The sequence below is a fragment of the Talpa occidentalis genome, unplaced genomic scaffold (assembly GCF_014898055.3).
Source record: "Talpa occidentalis isolate TD23 unplaced genomic scaffold, MPIMG_talOcc4v2.1, whole genome shotgun sequence".
NCBI classification, from domain to species: Eukaryota; Metazoa; Chordata; class Mammalia; order Eulipotyphla; family Talpidae; genus Talpa; species Talpa occidentalis.
The window spans coordinates 35,051,302-35,071,001 of record NW_026555331.1 but is presented as its reverse complement, the minus strand read 5'-3'; the positions used below and the strand labels follow the sequence as shown (position 1 = coordinate 35,071,001).

Genomic DNA, 19,700 nt, shown 5'->3' with positions numbered 1-19,700 from the left:
AGACTCAGAGATGAAAAGTATTCTGAATATTTACTCATCTATTTAAAGTCGATCTCCACAATAGGGGGTATTACTGGGCATCAAGGAAGGCAAAACAAAAGTTTATATACAACAAAAGTTTATATAAAACTGTGTCTAAATTTATCTGAGAGAAAAGCCATTGAGAATGCACTGGGTAAGCTTACAAAACAGTTAAGCTAAGTAACAGTGTATTCAATTCAGTATTTTTTTTTAAAGACTGGTTGGAAGAAAAAGGGACTGGTGGAGAGTCATGCCCCAATTCATGTTGACTTAACTGATTATTCGTTTTAGGTGAGAAATTATAATGTACTAATTTTACACAAGTTTTTTTTTTTTTAAGATTTATTTATTTATGCATACAAGAGCTGGAGTAAAGGCCAGAGATGCGAGGGGTGAGAGGATCCACCAGAGACAGAGCAGGGAACAGAACAGGCAGACTGAAATACACTGCTGAGGGGAGCAGCGGGTGAGACAGGAGAGCTCTGACTCACCATGTGGGCTTCTTCCTGGCTGGGGATCGAACTCATGCTGCAGAGGCTGTCGATTGCTTCATAGTGCGGTGCTTAACTCCTTGTGCCACCAGGGAGGCCCGACACACAAATTTTTTTTTTTTAAAAAGCATTCAAAGCACTTAGTAACCACATCTTTTGGACAAGACTAAACAGAAAGTACTCGCAGTTTTAAAGGTTAATGCCGGTAAAGATGAAATAAAGAGAACCTGACAAATGTGACATTAAAGGACATTTTATTTACTGACAGATTAAAAACCACAACTCCAGATAGTGCAAAATGCACCACTGAGCCCAAATACAAAGAACTGGTGTTAATACACAATGTTTAAGCAATGCTACACTTATTTTTGGCAAAGTGCTGTATTGTTTAGTCTGTGTAGAAAACTGACTATCAACCAATCAGTATAAAAAATTCTATAAAAACAAAAAAATTTCGACAGTGGCTCAAGAAAACAAGCTGCCATTTATGCATAGATTGATGTACAGTTTATAACCTAACCAAATGTCCCTTTTGAGTTTTCAAGTTGTTGAAAAAAAAATCTGTGTCCAGAAACACATCAAGAAGGCACATAGAACAATCTACAATATTCTTCAGTCTCTGTAACTGACGCCCTGCTTTTGAAAAACAAATGTTTTCACAATTGTGAGGGAAAAAAAGCCACTTTTTTTAAATAACACACATAATTATTGATTAAAGTTCCAAACCTCTGTAAGAAAACACAACCAAAAAGCAAAACCACTCATTCACACCAAGCCAGGAAACACACACACCGAACCTCCCCAAGCACTGGTTTGGTTTTCACAAGTCCACCTCGGTAAAAATCATAAAACTTCAGGCAAATACAGAACAAAATTGGGCATTTAACAGTCCAACGATTTTTTTTTAAATGTAAGGAAAGACAATACACAAACATTATGCACTTAAGCTGCCTTCCTTTGAATAGTAACTTCTCCTCCCACATAAAGGATACTGTTGCAAATGGGAAAAGATCACCTTATCTGTGTGCCCCCCCCCAGTACCTCTTTCTCCACCCCAAACTGCTATAACTGGTGTCAAATTTCAAGTGAAACTGGTACATGGCAAGAACTGACACCATTGTATTATGCAAGGTTGCTAAATAAAGCATTTTATATAAAATTTTAAGCATAAAAAAAGTAGATAAGGATGCCATTTATAATACATCAACATGGCTGGTGGCAGTGAAACCACGACAGTAGCCCAACTTTTAAAAGAATTTAACTAATGTATATGGGCTTTATAAAACAAAAAGATCATTTTAAGGTCACATTACAAACATATAATGGTATCTCCCAGTATAAGGAGCAGTCACTTAACGGATTCTAAAAACAAAACTAATACTTGGAAATGCTTAAACTTTCTCTATTAATCTATTTAAATTCCAATGCCTATCTTCTAGTTGGCGTCCTTCATTTTTTTTTTTGTGTTTCTCACTCAAAGAAAATGAGGATAAAGAAGATACTCCTTTTTGCTCCTTTTTCTTAAGAGTATATGAAGACAACGTATTTCCTTGAGGAGGAGGTGGAGAAATAGCAAAGACATTCATATTCAATGAAACACAAAGATTATAAGCCAGTGTAATACACAGATTTGAGCAGGAAAAACTGTAAGTGATGCTGAATAGACCTCTCAAGTTTTAAATAAACTATCTTCTCACTAGAAAGAAAGTACTGATACAACAGAGAAGATGTGTAAACAGGAAAAATTTGCATGGGAACCAGAAAAGTGTTCAGGAAATTAACTAAAAAAAAGCTCCCTGGGATAGGAAGTCAAAAAACTGATCTCTTTGTATATTCTGCAAAAAATTCCCCACTCAACCAACCAAATAAATGCATTGCCACAGAAGATAAATAGTAGATGGTTTATCTTCAATATACAGTGCAGTACACAGTTCAATTAGTTGAGGAAGGAAAAGTAATAAAAAAGGATATACATTACAAAATGTTTTATTAACAAAAACAGAAACTTTGAGAAACACGGTGCATTAAAAAACTAAAACTCGTTCATGAAGCACTGCTTGTATGCACCACATATTCCAGACTTTTTCCAAGTAACATTCTATATTATCAGTTTAGAAACAGCACAAAATCTGAAGGGGTCTTGTTTCTCACTGCTTGAGTTTTTAAGGAATATACACTAAAGCACATTGTAAACCACTCATATTTACAACAGCAAAATAATAATTAAAACTCATAGTAAAATGCATTTTGGCTATGTTTGAAAGAATACTTAACAGGTCAATATCATTCTGTCTTATTATTGGTCTTGTGTCTTGTACACAGTAGATGCCTAGACATCTTTAATGACCAAGAACTTCAACTGAATTATATAACCACTTGCTTCAATTCTTACATGTGCCAACTTCAGTTAGCAATCTTAAGATACTGATATAGAAACCACAGTATGAGATCACAGATGATCTTATCCTGAAGAAACATCCCAGAGACTAAATCACTTGCTTACCAGGTGTAAAGCATAAAAAACTAGGCCCAGAGACAGCAAAGGGTCAATAACTGACAGAGATGTAAATGTGTTGAAGGCATCAGCAAATCTGAAAAAATAATAGTTAAAAAAAAAAAACTACTGCAGTTTTATATACAGTTCTGTTCACGCTGCCAAACAAATTCTAATGGCTGAACTTCTGTTAGCTCATGAGGTACTAACAACCTACATGGAATATAAGAACAAAAAGAGAGACCCCCCCAGGTCTTTAGAGGCTTACATCCAGAAAACATCTAGCTGGGTTATTTTCAAGTTACTGACACATGGCCCTGTATCAGACTGGTGTAAAACACACCTTCATGAGAACACTACCTCATCTCCCCACTCTGGTAAACACAATAGTAACAAAATAACTTCGAGCTCAGTTTGACAAAAACTTTATATACTTGGCCCCTAATCAGAAAACAAATAAATAAAAGGGTAGTAGAAATGGAAGGGGTATAAAGGAGAAAAGGGGTATCTAGACTGGTTATAAAAACATTCCTGGCACTTCGTGGCCAGTGAAGAAACTAACGCCACAACCTAACTATGCTATTTGACCTCTTCTCATTCTAAACATGCCAGTCTAGTCAGAAAAGAGCACAGCTCTTCACTTTAAAAAAAAAGTCTCCCATGGTTCCCTGCATCAGGTGCTACAGGGTTACTGAAGAATATACACTACTTCACATAACTATAGGCTGGCTTTTCCCCTTGAAGACTTTTTATAGATGTGTACTTAATTAGGGTTGCAGAGGAAATGGAAAATAGCTGTTTTATTATTAAGTTGATACTACTGTTCTGTCAGTAGATGGTGTTTTAAATTGTAAATGTATTTAACGTAATTTCAGAGGAAATGGGTGAGAGTGGCTCAGCAAAACCCATCACAACTGCTAGAAAATAAAGTGACTGGTTAGAGGTAAGGAATAGATTTTCTCTGTGTCAAGTTAACTGGCCTCTGTATGAATGGAACCCTGCACCCTGGCCTCATGAGCACCAACTCTAAAGAACAACTGTGGCAGAAAAAATGCCACAGGCCCCACCCCGTCACTGGATTCAGAGAGGTCCTTAGAATTTCACATAAGGAACAGCCCCACTTCAAATACATAGTCCTCACAGCAAACTACAAGGGAGCTAAATATTATGACTCCCCTGTTGGTGGAAGAAACAGAGGCCAAAGTGGTTATAAAGATTCGCCTGAAGCCCAATTTAAAACAAAAAAAATGAAAATCAAGGGAGCCAACTTGTCACTCTTTAGATGCTATGAAACATCACCAGAAATTCCTCCTCACTCCTGCTTGTTGCCAGTTGGCAGGAGAGGCTCCGTGGCAGAGGATTTATCACTGTTATCAGAAATACATGGCCCATCTCCTTCCCCTTGGGCAGATATAAATAAGAAATCATTCAAGTGCCTGGACAAGTACTTCTGAATTAACCACTAACACAAAGTGGCGAGTGGGCAGAGCCGGCAGGAAAGAACCCCTATGATTTAAATAGTGGACTGATGGGGTTATAGACATACATTTTTCCAAATACAATTTCACAGGTCTAATTTCATCCCTCTGCGTGTGGGACGAGTGCCGCCCCTTAACATCTGTCACATCAGAATAACTAAATGAACTGTTCACTAAAACTTAATGTACCTGAATTCCAAAATGAACTACATGGCTAATCTGAAAAAACAAAACAAAACAAAACAAATATACACACAGAAATATATCAAGTTTTCTTTCAAAAGAAAGTTCAGCCATAATTCCATTATATCCATGGCAACTATCACCGTTAATGCTCACGTTAGTGTGTAAAATGTGTTCGTAATATACAGAAAAGATTATCAAGTACTGGTCAATAAAGTGTATGGCTGACCCTGAGAATAAATTTTTGCTTACTCAAAAGATTGACTAAGTAATACAAAATAAAATGGAATTGAAAGATACCTATTCTCGTATGTGGGAAGAAATGTCTTCAAAATGCTGACTAACTCATATACACCTTAATGGATTTAAAGACATCCCCAGATACCAAACACTGTAACTGTACTGATATGTTTCCAAAAATATTCTGAAAAAATTTACAGAGAAGAAAATGTTAAGAGCAAGGCATTATGTGATACACAGCATGTAAATCTGGTTTTCAAGATAGTGTCTAAACATGAATATAACAATGTGATTGGTCATCAATTGGCTGTCAGGAGACATTTTCATTGTCCACACACACATATCCACACACAGGCACAAACCAAGAGAAACCAACCAGCCAAACTTGAAATTCTTAGTAATTGTACTGACGCGGGCAGGGCTGATGGACAGCCCAGCCATTGTGCTTGACTTGCCGAGAGTGGCAATCCCTGGTAAGATTTTGGCGACGAAGGCTATTTCTGTTCAAAGACTGTCTTTCGCTATGTTCTTTTATCCACTGGGAAGGTCGAAAGCTCTTGGGTTGTTCCAGAAAAGTTGCATGAGTAGCAAGAGCTGCAACATAGCAATGAATGTGCTGCTCCATTTCATTTTGAGCTTCTACTCTGAAACAAAAAAAGTGGGGATGTATTATATAGCAACGTATGTTATTACTGAAATCAAAAAAGTTACTGAGTGAATTCACTTTACCATATTCATTTGTTCATGGCTGAATGAGAGCTTAGTGTCTGTGGCTGGCAGACAGGTTTACATATGTGATCACACTGACAGAAGGGGAAAGGAAGAGATAATTTTGAATGGAAGTGAACTATTTAATCCACAAGTGGCTAATTAGACTATTTTTAAAAATTTTATTTTTAATTAGACTATTTTAAAAAATGCTTTCCATTTTTAACAAATTTCAAATATACAGCACAAACATTTATTTGTGTTTTTCTAGGAGGGGAACTAACATTTATTAAATATCTGCATTGGCCACATGTTTTGCAAAGGTTATCTAATTTAGTTCTTACCATAACTTAAAAAGACAATATTTTAATTGGTAAATTTTGCTGATCAGAAAGCAAAGGCTCATAGATATTAAGGTTACATTTATTAAATGACTCAACCACAATTCTAATGAAAGTCGCACTCCAAAGACCATATTAATGAAGCAGGGTTAAGACTCATAGGTTGTATTAACACTACCTTCACAGATGTTTTCTAAGTAAATTATTTTAGGAAACAAACTTTAAATGTCTATTTAATAGAAATATACATAAGGAAATTCTACTCATTTAACATTTTTCTAGGTAAAAAAAACCTACTGCTTGGGCATCCCTGGTGGCACAAGGGGTTAAGTCGCAGCATTATGAAGCTATCTGCAGCCACTGCAGCATGAGTTAGATACCTGGCCAGGGAGCTGGCCCACATGGCGCAGCAGACCTCTCCTGTCTTGCCCACTGCTCCCCTCAGTGGTGTATTTCAGTCAATCTGCCTGTTCTGTTCCCCACTCTGTCTCTGGTGAATCCTCTCACCCCCAGCACCTCTGGCCTGTACCCCAGTTCTTGTATGCATAAATAAATAAATCTTAAAAAAAAAAACCTACTGCTTATTATAGAAGATACTCCCAAATTTTTAATTTATGTCACAAATGGGCAGATTTCGCAATGATATTTGCATGGCAATGTTATAAAGACCCTTGTAGGACACCAAATCTAAAAATATGGCTCTAAACCATGCAAACATTGAATGTTTTCTTTTCTTTTCTTTTTTTTTTTTTAAAGATTTACTTATTCATGCATACAAGAATTGGGGTACAGGCCAGATACACGGGAGAGTGAGAGGATTCACCAGAGACAGAGCGGGGAGCAGAAGAGGCAGATCTACTGAAATATACTGCTGAGGGGAGCAGCAGGCGAAACAGGAGAGGTCTGCCGCGTCATGTGGGATTCTTGCCGGCTGGCGAGGATTGAACCTGCACTGCAGAGGCTGCGGACAGCTTCACAGCACTGCATGCAACCCCCTGCGCCACCAAAGGAGGCCCCATTGAATGTTTTCTATAGTAAATGCTAATCCAGTAGGATAGATCTTAAACTATATTAACATATAACACAGAGAGTTCTAAGATGTTTAAGGGTTATTCCGCACAGGAAAGGCAACTGTATATTCTGCCTATAGTCACTAGAGGAAAACAACATCATCCTTTAATACATTTTTTTTTTTACATAGCAGAATTAAAGCAGGACACATTAAGAAACTAATAGAAAGAAGTGAATATAAAGACAATGGTTTTTAAAAGGTGGGTGCTTTGAGCCCTCATCCTCCCTGCTCAGCTTGATAATACATATCACATAGTCTAAAAGGGAAAATACTTACTCTGTGCCAGTGAGTCTGATAAGCAGCTTTTCCTGGCCCTACAAATGTTAAATGGTGAACTATTAAATCACTAGTAAGACTTAAAGTGCTATTTAATTTTACGGTTAGGATGTGGTCAAGTTTTCTTTATTAAAACTGGTTTACTATGGATCATTAAAAGCACATTTATAAAATGCAATAGAATTCACACACTGAAGCCCATCTGTAATTATGAAGCACCTTATTTTAATATTTTATGGTAATATCCCCAAGAATAGGTAGGATGCTATCAAACTTTTAAAGACCTATGATTTCTTTTCGGCCCAGAAAATATAACTACAACATAGCATTCCTCCTAATTTAATAACATCTGATTTAAATTGATTGAGTGGATCTTTCTTATAAAAATTTCAACTCCAAAAATAAGGATACTAAAAAAAAAAATTAATTATAAAACTGTTATAATTTGCAGTACTTTCCTATGTTGGTATAAAGTATGGTATTTTGACCCTTTATAAATGGAAAAGTACACATTTGTTTAACTATCTTATCTGTTACACAAAGCTTATAACAAGATATGCAAAAGCAAACAAGATAGGAAAAAAATGAGCATTATTACTGTGTCAAAACTGCAAATTTATAGCCAGAGGCAATGCTTAGTCCAGGGCTAGGTCATAGTTTGGACAAACTACATGAAATATTCTGGGCTCTAGGGGATAAATCTGTGTATGGTCTGGGTAGTATATGAATGAAATATTGAAAAAACAAAAATGGAGATAAATGCCTAAAGAAGCATATGAAAACTGTATATATAGATTGATCCCATTTAGTTTAAAAATATGTGTGTGTGCACAAATAGAAAAACACAATCAAGGATATGCCCTCTGGGTGGTGAGAATATCATTTTAAACTTTTAAATTTTTGTGTTTTGCATTTTCTAATTTCTTACAATGCATATGTATTGCCTTTGTAATAACAGAAAGCTATTTATAAAGCTGCTGACTACATTTGTGTACATATATGTACAAACACACACTTTAAAAACTGAGAAGTAAATATACAAATGCCAGTAAGTTTAAAACAAATACTGATCATGTTAAATTACTGAGTGGAATTTCTCAAATGCAAGATTAGAATTGGGTAGCAAGAATTTTTAAAAACTAAAGAAATTAATTTGAATCAATTATAAAACGATTTAAATCCATACCACCTCCACAAAATCATACTTTAAATATTTTTTTTTTTTGGAATGCCTGGAATACTGACCTCTTGATAAACTTAGAGTGTTGAATAAGTACTGGTTAAAGTACCATTTCCCATCAAGGATTGTACCCATATAAGGTCTGGGTAATTATCTGAGCAAATTGTTTTTGATTTGGTAGAAGCATATGTTTATCCTCACACAAGATCATCTACAATATTGCGATTTAAGAGTGCAGCAAACTCTGGTAAAGTTAACAAATTAATGAGCTGCCTGGACTTTGTTTATATTTGGCTAACAGGAAATAGTAGAAGATCTATGCAATAGTCCAGTTAGTAAAGTCAGAGTGAACAATCCAGAAAGAGGCCCTTTGGATGAGACAGCACTAACTATAGGAATATTCTGAACTGCTTTAAAGAATCCAATTCACCTGTACCCCTGACCTAAGAGGAGAAATTCAGTTAGTGCCAGTCTCCCCAAAAGTAACACCATGGGGAATATTCCACTAACAGACTGAGATAACTCCTTGGACTTTGACCTAATTAACACACCCCTGAGCATTATCTTAGTGGTGGTCCCAATTTTGAATATATTTACTGGGTAAAGGCCACAGCATTCCTCTAAGTTTGCTGTGGGACATAGCAATCTTCACTGAGCAGGCACCCTCCCTGAAACTTTACTGGTCCTCAACCTATTTGCCATTCAAACAGAGCCTTTCAGACCACTTGGGGAGTCCCATGTAAGAAGAAGACACAGTGAAGTCTTTTCTCTGCAGAGCTGAAAACAATTCTTTAAGCAAATGTTCTGGTAAAACTGCCATTTGACTTCATGCTTAAGATTGCTTAGGTTTTCAAGGTTAAATGCCATTTGATGTGACCGAGCTGGAACTAAGAAGAAAGTAAAGATTTTAAGACATAATATCCTTGTCGCGTTTGATACCCCAAATTATTCAGTCACTATAGGGCCAGATTTATAGTCTAAGACACTTAGAAGCAATGTCAGTCTTTTCTTCCCCACTGAACAGCAAAAAATTATAAACTAGACAGCATTTCACTACATAACTGGGTCTCTGCTACAAGTTTTTTTAAAATCTAAAATGAACAAGTTTGTTCATACCATCAACCACCTTGTACATGTTTTTCATACATCTCTAACAAGACGACTTTGCATCTCTGAAATTTTAGCTGTAAATAGTAGAAACAAAATGGATGCTAAACAGACTGTCTATGAAGAGAATAAATATTCACAACATACCTGGGACTACTTGGGTCATGAAATTCATCAGTCCCACAGGTGGCCTCATTGAGACCAGGGCAGGGGTTATGCACAGCATACACAGACATGCTGGGATGTTCGATGAGAAGGTTTTCCATAGGACTGGTTTCTACCTTGATAGTGGTTAATTCTCCTGCAGTAAAACATGGGGGAGGGGTGATAAACCAGCTCTCCTCCATGGGACAGGACTCAAACTGGAGGAAGCAGGAATCACTTGTATCAGCCAAGCACTCAAGAGAGGCTGGTAAACAGGAAAAGACAGCAGGGTGCTCAGTCGGTGACTCTTCGCCAAGATCTTCTTCCTCATCATCTGCTGAGAAACCAGTGCAAGTGTCTAAGCACAGTCCAAATGCATTGTTGGAGTCCCACCGGAGGATGAGTATCATGTCGAAATTCAATTCAGAGAACAGAAAGAGAAGAGATGATATGATTAGCTGATGCTCACATCCCTCCCTGTATTCAGGTGAAAAACAAAACCATTTATATTCACTGAGAAATACGTTTCTAAACATTTCTGAGGAGTGTGTGGGAGTGTGTGTGTGGTGTTGTGCTGTATGGGATGGATTTTGTTTCTATTCTGAGGAATAAACATATAATGAGTCATCTGGGTTACCGCTTGTCTAAAATGAGGGTTTCCTATTAAAGTGCCTCTGATTTGATCAGGGTGCAAGAGTTGCAAAACTGGAAAGTCTGACGTCAATCAATTTTACTGACTGATCATCTGGCACAAGATGTTTCCTGCAATTTTTTTTTTTTTAGACAAATTCTTGTTTATTTACTTTTAAGGCTGAGCCAAAGTTACTGGCTTACTTATGCAAAAACTGAGATGCAAGAGTTTCCACTTTCTCTATGAAGATTAAGCTTGGGGAATACCTTACCTATAAAGTCAACGAGAATCCATTCATCATCTTCTTTCTCACTAAATTCTGGTTCTTGGCTGGAAGAAGCACTGACTTCACCCACAAACATTTTATTCAGTCTCCGGAACATTGTTAAGGCAAGATTGAGACTTTGGCTGGATGTCTTTATAGCTGAGATTTCAAAACCCTGTCTTCTGTCTGCCTGATGGCACTGACAGGGGGTTAAAGTGCACACGGTGTTTAGTCAATATAAGCGAGAAGCAGGAACCGTCATTATTCCTGAAATAAAACAGAATTAAAAGTATTTTCAGATCACCACACATTTATACTATACATCACATGTGTGTGGTTTTAAAATAACGTAGGCACACACATCTGCATGCACCCTAGGAGAAAGTACATGCCTTAGCCTACATTCAACAGCAGTTTGCTTCCTGCAGGAGTCAAAACACAAGAAATGTAGCATCTCCTATTTACAAAACATTATGAATTGAATTCTCAAAATGTAACCTGCAACTATCTTAAAATGTGAAGCAAAAAACGGTTCTTTTTTTACATCTGTGCTTTTATAATAACAGATGAACAATGCATTTCAAACAAAACTGCTTTTCTGTAAGTTGAGGAACAAAAACTAGACTTTAATGTCCTTGCTATATGCTATTCAACAGCCCAGAAGCCGCCAGATGAATCCATCAACACTACCTGCTGACTACTATTATGCCAGACAAACCCTCTTCTTTCCTGGCTGATTTTCTCTTCTGCTCTGTACTTCTTTATATGCCTGGAAGCCTGCCTAGTTACATTTAAAATACATAAATATAGCATAATTTGACCTGCAAAGCAATTCCCACAGCTGGATGGAGAAATTCACATTGCAGAATGCTGAGCTGGGCAGTGGCTGGAGCAGCCAACCATTCACTGCTTAGTGGGCAAGCAGCTGGTGCTGTCAGTGTGCTGGGTCACTCAAGAGGCTATGATGCTTCAGTTTCTAATAGTTCTACCTCATGGAGTTTTGGTGTGTTCCCAATGTAACTGATCTGATTTTATTCTAAAGTTTCAGATTTATATATGCATTTCCCCCTGGCAACCTAACGGGCATTTCAAGTCTAACATATCAGAAAGAACTTTTATTTTTTTCCTCCACAAATGTCCTTATGCACAGTCCTTTATCCCCTTCTCAGTAAGGCACAGCAGCACTCAGCAATATTCAGGCCAGAAACCTAGCAGTTACCCTTCACTCCCTTTATTCCCTACCACCCCCGAGCCCCCAACCTCAAGCCCTCATCCAAGTTATCAGCAAGTCTTGTTGATTCCACTTGCACATATAGCTTGAATCTGCCTTCTCTCTTCATGACTGTCATCCTGGTGTCTCTGTGGACCTGCAATAATTACCACCGAGGGTGGTCGCCCTAATCCTACTCTCACAAAACAAGGTAATACAGGCAACATACTTAGCAAAGCACTTGGCACAAAGTTCTCAGTCAAATATTGTTCTAAGAATATTTACTGAGCACCTACTGTACATCAGATGTAGAACTAAATGCGGGGAGAGGGGGCAGCAGTGAACAAGGCCCTCCCATAGCAAGCCTAACAGGATGATGGCTGCCACAGAGGGAAAACTGCTAGGCCTGCAGTAATCTTTTATCTTGAGAATGTCAAGAATAGAGGAAAGAGGACAGAGAATGCCGTACACGCCTATAGATGAGTGCGAATGTGGCACCATCAGTCTGGCTCAAAGACCCAGATGGCAGGTATGAGAGCAGGCCAGGGGTGCTGGGCAGGAACCAGATCCTGCAGAATCTTGTGATCCAGAAGTAAAGGAGCGGGAAAAGTTAAGAAGGACCCAGGTTTACAGCCTGGTCAACTGGGGAAATGGTGGGACCCTGCGAGGGAACAGAATACTGAGGAACCTGGAAAATCTTAAAGTCATACATCTGGAGATGTCAGGTAGGCAGCTGAATATAGGGCTCTAGATTTCAGGAACCTTGTCTCAGCTGGGGGCGCTATCAACATAAAGGGGTTGACAGAAATGATAGAATGTATGTGATTACCCAGGGGTGGTGAAAAACGCCTCACTAAAGACACATCTTTTTCTCACAAGCCTTGAACCCCTTATTTCAGACTCTTGATAGCTCACTTTCAAAATAATCATCTTCAGCCGTGACGGTAATCAGAATCTGTAGCCGATCAGAGTCCTTGTTCAATTCCTTGTGTGCAAATCGTATTGCTACAATTGTTTGGAGTGCTGCTGTGGGAGTATAACATTGCAAATAAATGACATCGGAACACTTTTGTGGTCACAATCTGTCATCCTCAGCCATTAATTATTAAAAGCGGGTAAACAGGAAGTGTCACTTGCATAACCAGTCTGCCTGAAACCCTTCTGGAAAGCAACATGGTCAAATCATGAAGGCTGAACTCCAGTAAATGAATTCAAATTCATTTTTAGGGCCTCCCCGGTGGCGCAGCGGTTGAGCGCTGGGTTGCGAAGCTGCCCGCAGCCTCTGAGGCGCCGATTCGATCCCCGGCTGCTCCCCGGCCACCGGGGGAGGGTCCCACATGGTGCGCAGACCTCTCCTGCCGCCCGCTGCTCCCCTCAGCAGTGTGCTTCGGTCCTTCTGCCTGCTCTGCTCCCCGCTCTGGCTCTGGTGAATTCTCTCACCTCCCGCGCTTCTGACTGTACCCAGTGCATGTATAAACAAAAACAAAACGAATAAATAAATAAAAAACACATGCCTCTAAAAAAAAAAATAATAATAATAATAATAAATAAAAAATAAATAAATAAATAAAAAAACCTCAAATTCATTTTTATGTTTCATGTAAGAGAAATAGAAGAAAAGCAGGTCATATAGTTAGCTTGACCTACTGTGCTCTGATAGTTAAATGGAAAAAGATAAGGATTTTGCGCAATAAGCTAGGGAGGGGAAAATGGGTATTTTCAAAATCTTTTCCCCATTTCTCTTCAATTATGGAGGCAGATATTGGTCCCCCAAGTACAAATAAATCTGTGTCTGTGGAATCAACTGAAAGAATAACCTCCATTCTCTGGAAAGCAGGGGCGGGCTCAGGAATTGTCTAGGAAGCTGGAGCTGCTGGGTGAGGAGGGGAAACACCCGCAGGTGAACCCACGCTCATCCTGAATGAATATTCTGATGCCAGTAAGGTGGTGGGACCCAGGTTAAGGGGCAGCTACAAGGCAGCAAACACTGCAACTGGGACAGCTATACCTTCTCCACCATCAGTAGCTCTCTGATAATAGCTTCAAGTCCAATTTATGCCTGGAACACACACAACTCTGCTACAGGAAAAGTGTCTTCGGAGAAGTTCTCCAAGAAGCAGGACAAGTCAATCCTCTTTTGCTTTCTCACGATCAGAGGCTGCCCATAGACATCCCATGACCCCTGCATGGGCACCAGCCTTGGGTGGGCAGAATGCTCAGGAAGGGAAAGCAAACAGTCACCCTCACATTGACCGAGTCACTGCTGGGGTTTACACGACACACCTGCTGAGGACCCACGGGAAAGAACCAGAATGGAGTGTAGGGAAGGGGGAACGGTGAAGGGAATGCAGGTCTGGGCACCGGCAGGAAAGGGTCTGGCTCTGTCGCTACCACGGGCAGCTGGAGCTACACAGTTCAGGACTTCTGAGCCTCAGTCTATCGGGAGAATGGAGAACCTGCGCTGGATCACCTCTTCACTCGCACCACAGACTTCTAGCATGATGCAGGTGCTCGAACTGTGCATCATTCCTGTGATCCTGCTTTCTGTAGGCACATAGGACAAGTTGTTGTTTAAGAGGCCCCCTCAAATATGCTAAAATTGTTTAGTGAAGCAGCTGCTGCCAGACACATTAGGCAAATGAACACTTGAAATGTGACTGGTGTGACTGACAAACTGAACTTCTCATTGTGTTTAATTTTAATAAATTTAAAATTAAAAAGCTAGCAAATGAGCCAATTTTAGGGAAAACTTTTAGATATGTTTTTTTTTGTTTTTTTTTTTTGTTTTTATAGAGGCATGTTTTATTTATTTATTTGTTTGTTTGTTTGTTTTGTTTATACATGCACTGGGTACAGTCAGAAGCGCGGGAGGGTGGGAGAATTCACCAGAGCCAGAGCAGGGAGCAGAGCAGGCAGAAGGACCGAAGTACACTGCTGAGGGGAGCAGCGGGCGGCAGGAGAGGTCTGCACGCCATGTGGGACCCTCCTCCGGTGGCCGGGAGCAGCCGGGGATCGAACCGGCGCCGCAGAGGCCGCGGGCAGCTTCGCAACCCAGCGCTCAACCACTGCGCCACCGGGGAGGCCCTAGATATGTTTGTAACAACTGAGCAAGAATTGTCAATAAAAACTTTACATTTGAATTAAGATGTGCTAGCTGTGTAAAATATATACTAGAGCATATTTCAAAGATTTGGCACCCCAAAAAGAACACAAATTTTTCAGTCATTGTTATATCGATCACAAGCTAAAATAATAATGTTGGATAAATTAAGTTAAAGAATATTATTAGGGGGGCCTCCCCAGTGGCGCAGCGGTTGAGCACTGGGTTGCAAAGCTGCCCACAGCCTGTGCAGCACTGGTTCGATCCCCGGCTGCTCCCCGGCCACCGGAGGAGGGTCCCACATGGAGCACAGACCTCTCCTGCCGCCCGCTGCTCCCCTCAGCAGTGTACTTCGGTCCTTCTGCCTGCTCTGCTCCCTGCTCTGGCTCTGGTGAATTTTCTTACCCTCCCACGCTTCTGACTGTACCCAGTGCTTGTATAAATAAATAAATAAATCTTAAAAAAAAAAAGGTGTTGCCCCCCCCCAAAAAAAGGATATTATTAGGGCCTCCCTGGTTGTTCAAGGGGTTAAGACACAACCTATGAAGTTGTCCGCAGCCACTGCAGCACGAGTTCAATTCCCAGTCAGGAAGCTACCCACATGGCACAGCAGACCTCTCCTGACTCACCCGCTGCTCCCCTCAGCAGTGTATTTCAGTCAATCTGCCTGTTCTGCTCCCCACTCTGTCTCTGGTTAATCTTCTCACCCTCCATACTTCTGACTTGTACCCCAGTTCTTGTTTGCATAAATAATCTTTAAAAAAATTATTAAAACTTTTGTTTCTTTTTCCTTTTTTAATCAGATTACCAGAAAATTTAAGCATATGTAGAGCTCACATGTGTATTTCTACTGGAAAATACTGTTTTAGAAAAATCGCTCCAAATCTTAATGGCTTATCTCGCCTCATTAATAACTAGGGACTGTCACTACCCAGCCATCCACTGCTACTCGACCTTGGTGCCCAGCCAGGAATGGAGGTTTTCCATGGGGACAGTTTTATGTGGAGTTGAAGGCAAAGCAGAAATTCAAAAACTTCATTCCTCAGCACATGTGACTATTTTTGAGTACTGACAACTTTAGGAAACTTCTACATGTCTGAAGAGGACAATTTACAAATGCAGTTCTGAAACTTGGCAAAGAAGTAGAGGCAAAGATGGTTAGGTGGGACAGAGGCTGTTCTTGGAGGGATCTGCAAGGTTTCAGGGTACCTAAGCCTAGCCAAGTAGTCTCACCAAGGTAGAAAAGAAACAAAGTGTCACAAAGGCAATTTTGTCCTTGTTCTGCTTGGCTCCCTTTAAAAATGTCCTATTTACTACAAAGTGAACAAAACCATGATATAGAAAATTTAGAAGTTATTACTCAATGATTACAATTATTGTTGCAATCCTTGTTAGTACACTAGCATATTTTCTTACATTTTCTTCTACATATGTTTCTTTTTATCATAGTTGTGGTCTACTAAATACACAATTTTGTATCCTGTTTTGTTGACACTTTCTCATGAATGTTTTTCATACTATTACAGTGGTTAGAAATGCCCCATGGGCAAAGAAAGGTGGCTGAGTCTAATGCATGTGAGGAAAAAACAATCTATTTTGAGAACTTAGGAAAGGTACTGCTATTCTGGAAGAGCTGTCAGTAGTTTATTTTCTGGTTTTTGAGACAGGCAACCAACCAACAGGAAGTACGGCTCTGCAGTTGGTCTGTGTTGTGTGAAATCTCCTGGTTTCACTACTGGCAACTTGTATGAACTTAAGATAATTAGTAACTTCTTGCTGCTTCTGTGTTGTATCCCTAAAATGGGGATGACCATGCCTGACACATAGTAGGGACCCAATAAATATGAACTGAGAATATTAACTATAACTTGGAATATTAAAGTTCAAAGTCATTTGCGTGATTGTGAATAAGGCACTGAGCATCTTGAGGTCTGAGCATCTTTACTACAAAATGTTCATGTAATAGTTAAAGCCACAATTTACTGAATGTTTATTATATGTACTTACAGGTCCCATCTTACTAATAAGGAAACTAAGACTCAGAAATTAAATAACTTGCTAAAAAGTGATGAGTGGTCAGGGGTGGGGTCGGCACTGCTTTTCCCTGCACATGATCTTTCTGCTTCTCTAAGGCACAGGATCTCAAGCCTCAGCCTTGGCTCTGGGAACTTCTGAGAACAGTGTGTTTCAGTTAGTTTTGGCTGCCAGTAGGCGGCTCCAAAAACAACATTTTTAAATTAAAAAAACAACCCACAACTTTGATGATCTAACTTCTAACTGTGTACAGTTGTGGCTTCTTCAGTTTCGAAATATCAGGTGGCTAAACTAACACATCTTTGTTGAAAAGAGGCCTCAAATTTTCTTTCTTTTTATATCTCACCCTCTCACTGGTTTAGAAAAATATGCTGATGCAAATAATTTAAAATGGATTTTCAACTGCAGGAAAACCAAGCCAAGAAAGTTGTCTCTGCTTGTTCTACTTTGATCCAGTCTATTTAAATAGCATCAAGGGGGTGATTCCCCCAAGAACCCACTACTGTCTTAGAGAAGACTAAATGACAATGGACAAAGACAGTAAGTTAACGCTTTTTAAAAGTGCATTTTGAAAGTAGGGCCATTTCCAGGAAAAATGTGAGAAAGCAATTACATAAAAGAACAAAAGATGGTTTGAAAAAAACAAGAGACCTTGGTCACAGAAATTAGTAAGGTCCCGAGACCTTTGAAAATGATGCTACCAGCTCACCATTATAGTGGCTGGAATTTACAATCAAAGCTTCCCAGTGCTTTCACATCTGCAGTGACAAATGTATTTCAGGTATTAAGCAACTGGTTTCAGGATCTTGGGGCCCTCATTATTAGTTCTGTTCAATGACTCCAGGGTCACTCTGCCGTCCTCCCAGCCTATTTTTCCGAAACTACTTTGTTTTAAGAAAAGGCCCTTCTAGCAACGGATGCTCAAGTCCTTGGAAGTTACAGACAGAAAGGGGCTCTTCCTTAATCGACTCTAAATGGAAATTAACATAGAAGATGAACAGACATAATCAGGAAACACAACAATAACTGGGAATTCCCAAGTAACATTCATCTGTCACTATGAGAGAGAAAACACCATTTCCTTTCAACTGGCTGTGTCTCCTTGCGTAAATTACTTAATCTTTCTGGGTTCGGTGTCCCATCCATCCAATGCCAAGGCCTGCCTCACGGGGTGACTGTGAGCCTCTTCAAGAGAGAACGCAAGCAAAGCCCTGGTCAGTTTACTGGAGCTCAATCAATGTGAGAGGTCCAAATGATGGGGAATTAAATTTTGGTGGGTAAATAAAGTGCTCTTTCCACAGGTGTCACATCAAATAGCGTGTGTAAGATCAAGCAAAGTCAAGGAACACGCAGCAGGCAGGTGGGCACTTCGGGGGGCACAGGGAGGGGGAGGGGCAGGACACACGAGGCTCCCGGAGGCCCAGGGTGCGCGGGACCAGAAGGACTGGTGGAGGGGGCGAGGGGCAGGGGGGCTGGGGGGCAGGGGGGCTGGGGGGCAGGGGGCAGGGCGGCGGCGGGGGAGGCCGAAGCCTCCGGGCCGCTCACTAGAGGGCACACCCCCGAGCGTGGCCACTGCTCCCGGCCTGCGGACCCCCAGGCCAAGCCCCCGCCGCAGCCCTGGCCCAACGGCTCGGGGCAGCGAGAGCAGCGGACGGGACCGAGGAGGAGGAGAGACAGGAGGCTCCGTTGCGGCCAAGAAAACAGGCCACGCTCGGGGCGGGGGGAGGAAGAAACCAAACACCCAACCGCCGCCCAGCGCCGGGGCTCGGCCCGGCCCGTGTCCGCCTCGGGGGGACCCCGGGGTCCCCGAGGGCGGCCGTGAGGGCGGCGGGCGGGCGGCCGGGCCGCGGCGAGGCGGGGCGCGCCGAGGAGGCAGGAAGCGCCGGGGCGCCCCCCCGGAGCCTCGGGGCCGGCCGGGCGCCGAGCGCAGCTGCGCCGCGGGACCGGGTCGGCGCGAGCGGCCCGGACGCCCACCCTGCCCCGCACTTACGTGGGCCGGACCTGCCGCGGGGCCGGGGCGCGGGGCTCGGCGGGGGCGCGCTCGGCGGGGGCGCGGGCGCGGGCGGCTGAGGTAGCTGCGGCCTCGGGGCGGCGGGCGCGGAGAGCGGGGCGCGGGGCCGGGCAGCCCTCCCGAAGCTGCGCCGCTGGCGGCGGCCGGCCAGTCCCGCTCCTTTTGTTGTTGTGCGGCGCTCGGAACAGCTGATCGCCGCCCGGCCCGCCCGCCCGCGGGCCCGCCCTCCCGCCGCCCCGCCCCGGCCCGGCCCGGCCCGCGCCAGCCGCGGCCCCACCAATCGGCGGCGCGGGGGCCCCGGGGCCGCCCTGCGAGAGGTTGTCACCAACGCACGTGACCTGGCGCCCGGCCGGCGACGCGCTCGGGTTAGAAACAAGCCCGGGCAACAAAAGCCGGGGCGCCGCGAGCGGAGAAGAGGGGCGAGCGGGGGGAAGGGAAGGGAGGGAAGGGAAGGGAGGGCAAGAGGCGGTGGGCGGGGGAGCCGGCTGGGGCGCTCCAGGGGGTGACGGGGGCGGGGTGAGGGGAGAGGAAGGCGGGGGGCGACCCAAAGTGGGACCCGGCTGGGGCGTGAGGAAGGACTAGACGGTTGGGAACCAGAGTCCCGACTCCAGAGGCGCTTTTGGCCGAGTAATGAGCCTAGGGTTTGGGGCACAAATGGACACAAAACATCTTTTTTTTTTTTCCTGAGAGGAAAATTTAGGGCATTGGATGTGG

At 42.1% G+C, this 19,700-nt stretch overlaps 1 protein-coding gene across 3 annotated transcripts; it reads right to left on the bottom strand.

Annotated features, from left to right (window-relative positions):
- Positions 1-721: 721 nt before the first annotated feature.
- Positions 722-19,002, bottom strand: TP53INP1 (tumor protein p53 inducible nuclear protein 1). 3 transcript variants are annotated; one of them, XM_037503966.2, is made up of 5 exons: positions 18,966-19,002; positions 10,638-10,898; positions 9,739-10,093; positions 7,305-7,342; positions 5,513-5,551 (listed from the first exon to the last, which is right to left on the bottom strand). In XM_037503966.2, the coding sequence occupies exons 2-5, from the start codon at positions 10,747-10,749 to the stop codon at positions 5,547-5,549; spliced, it is 510 nt and encodes a 169-aa protein (XP_037359863.1). In that variant the 5' UTR covers positions 10,750-10,898; positions 18,966-19,002; the 3' UTR covers positions 5,513-5,546. The 3 variants fall into 3 exon arrangements, with proteins under 3 accessions (XP_037359857.1, XP_037359872.1, XP_037359863.1); XM_037503960.2 differs by lacking the exon at positions 7,305-7,342 and having other exon boundaries at positions 722-5,551; XM_037503975.2 differs by lacking the exon at positions 7,305-7,342 and having other exon boundaries at positions 5,510-5,546.
- Positions 19,003-19,700: the final 698 nt, after the last annotated feature.

Bases quoted from the DNA above. Each gene is read 5' to 3' on its own strand.
- TP53INP1 (XM_037503960.2), bottom strand. From the start codon at position 10,749: ATGTTCCGGAGACTGAATAAAATGTTTGTGGGTGAAGTCAGTGCTTCT. The intron at 10,094-10,637 runs GTAAGGTATTCC...GACTGTGCTTAG, and splicing joins GATTCTCGTTGACTTTATAG to ACACTTGCACTGGTTTCTCA. The intron at 5,552-9,738 runs GTATGTTGTGAA...TTTTTGTTTCAG, and splicing joins CATGACCCAAGTAGTCCCAG to AGTAGAAGCTCAAAATGAAA.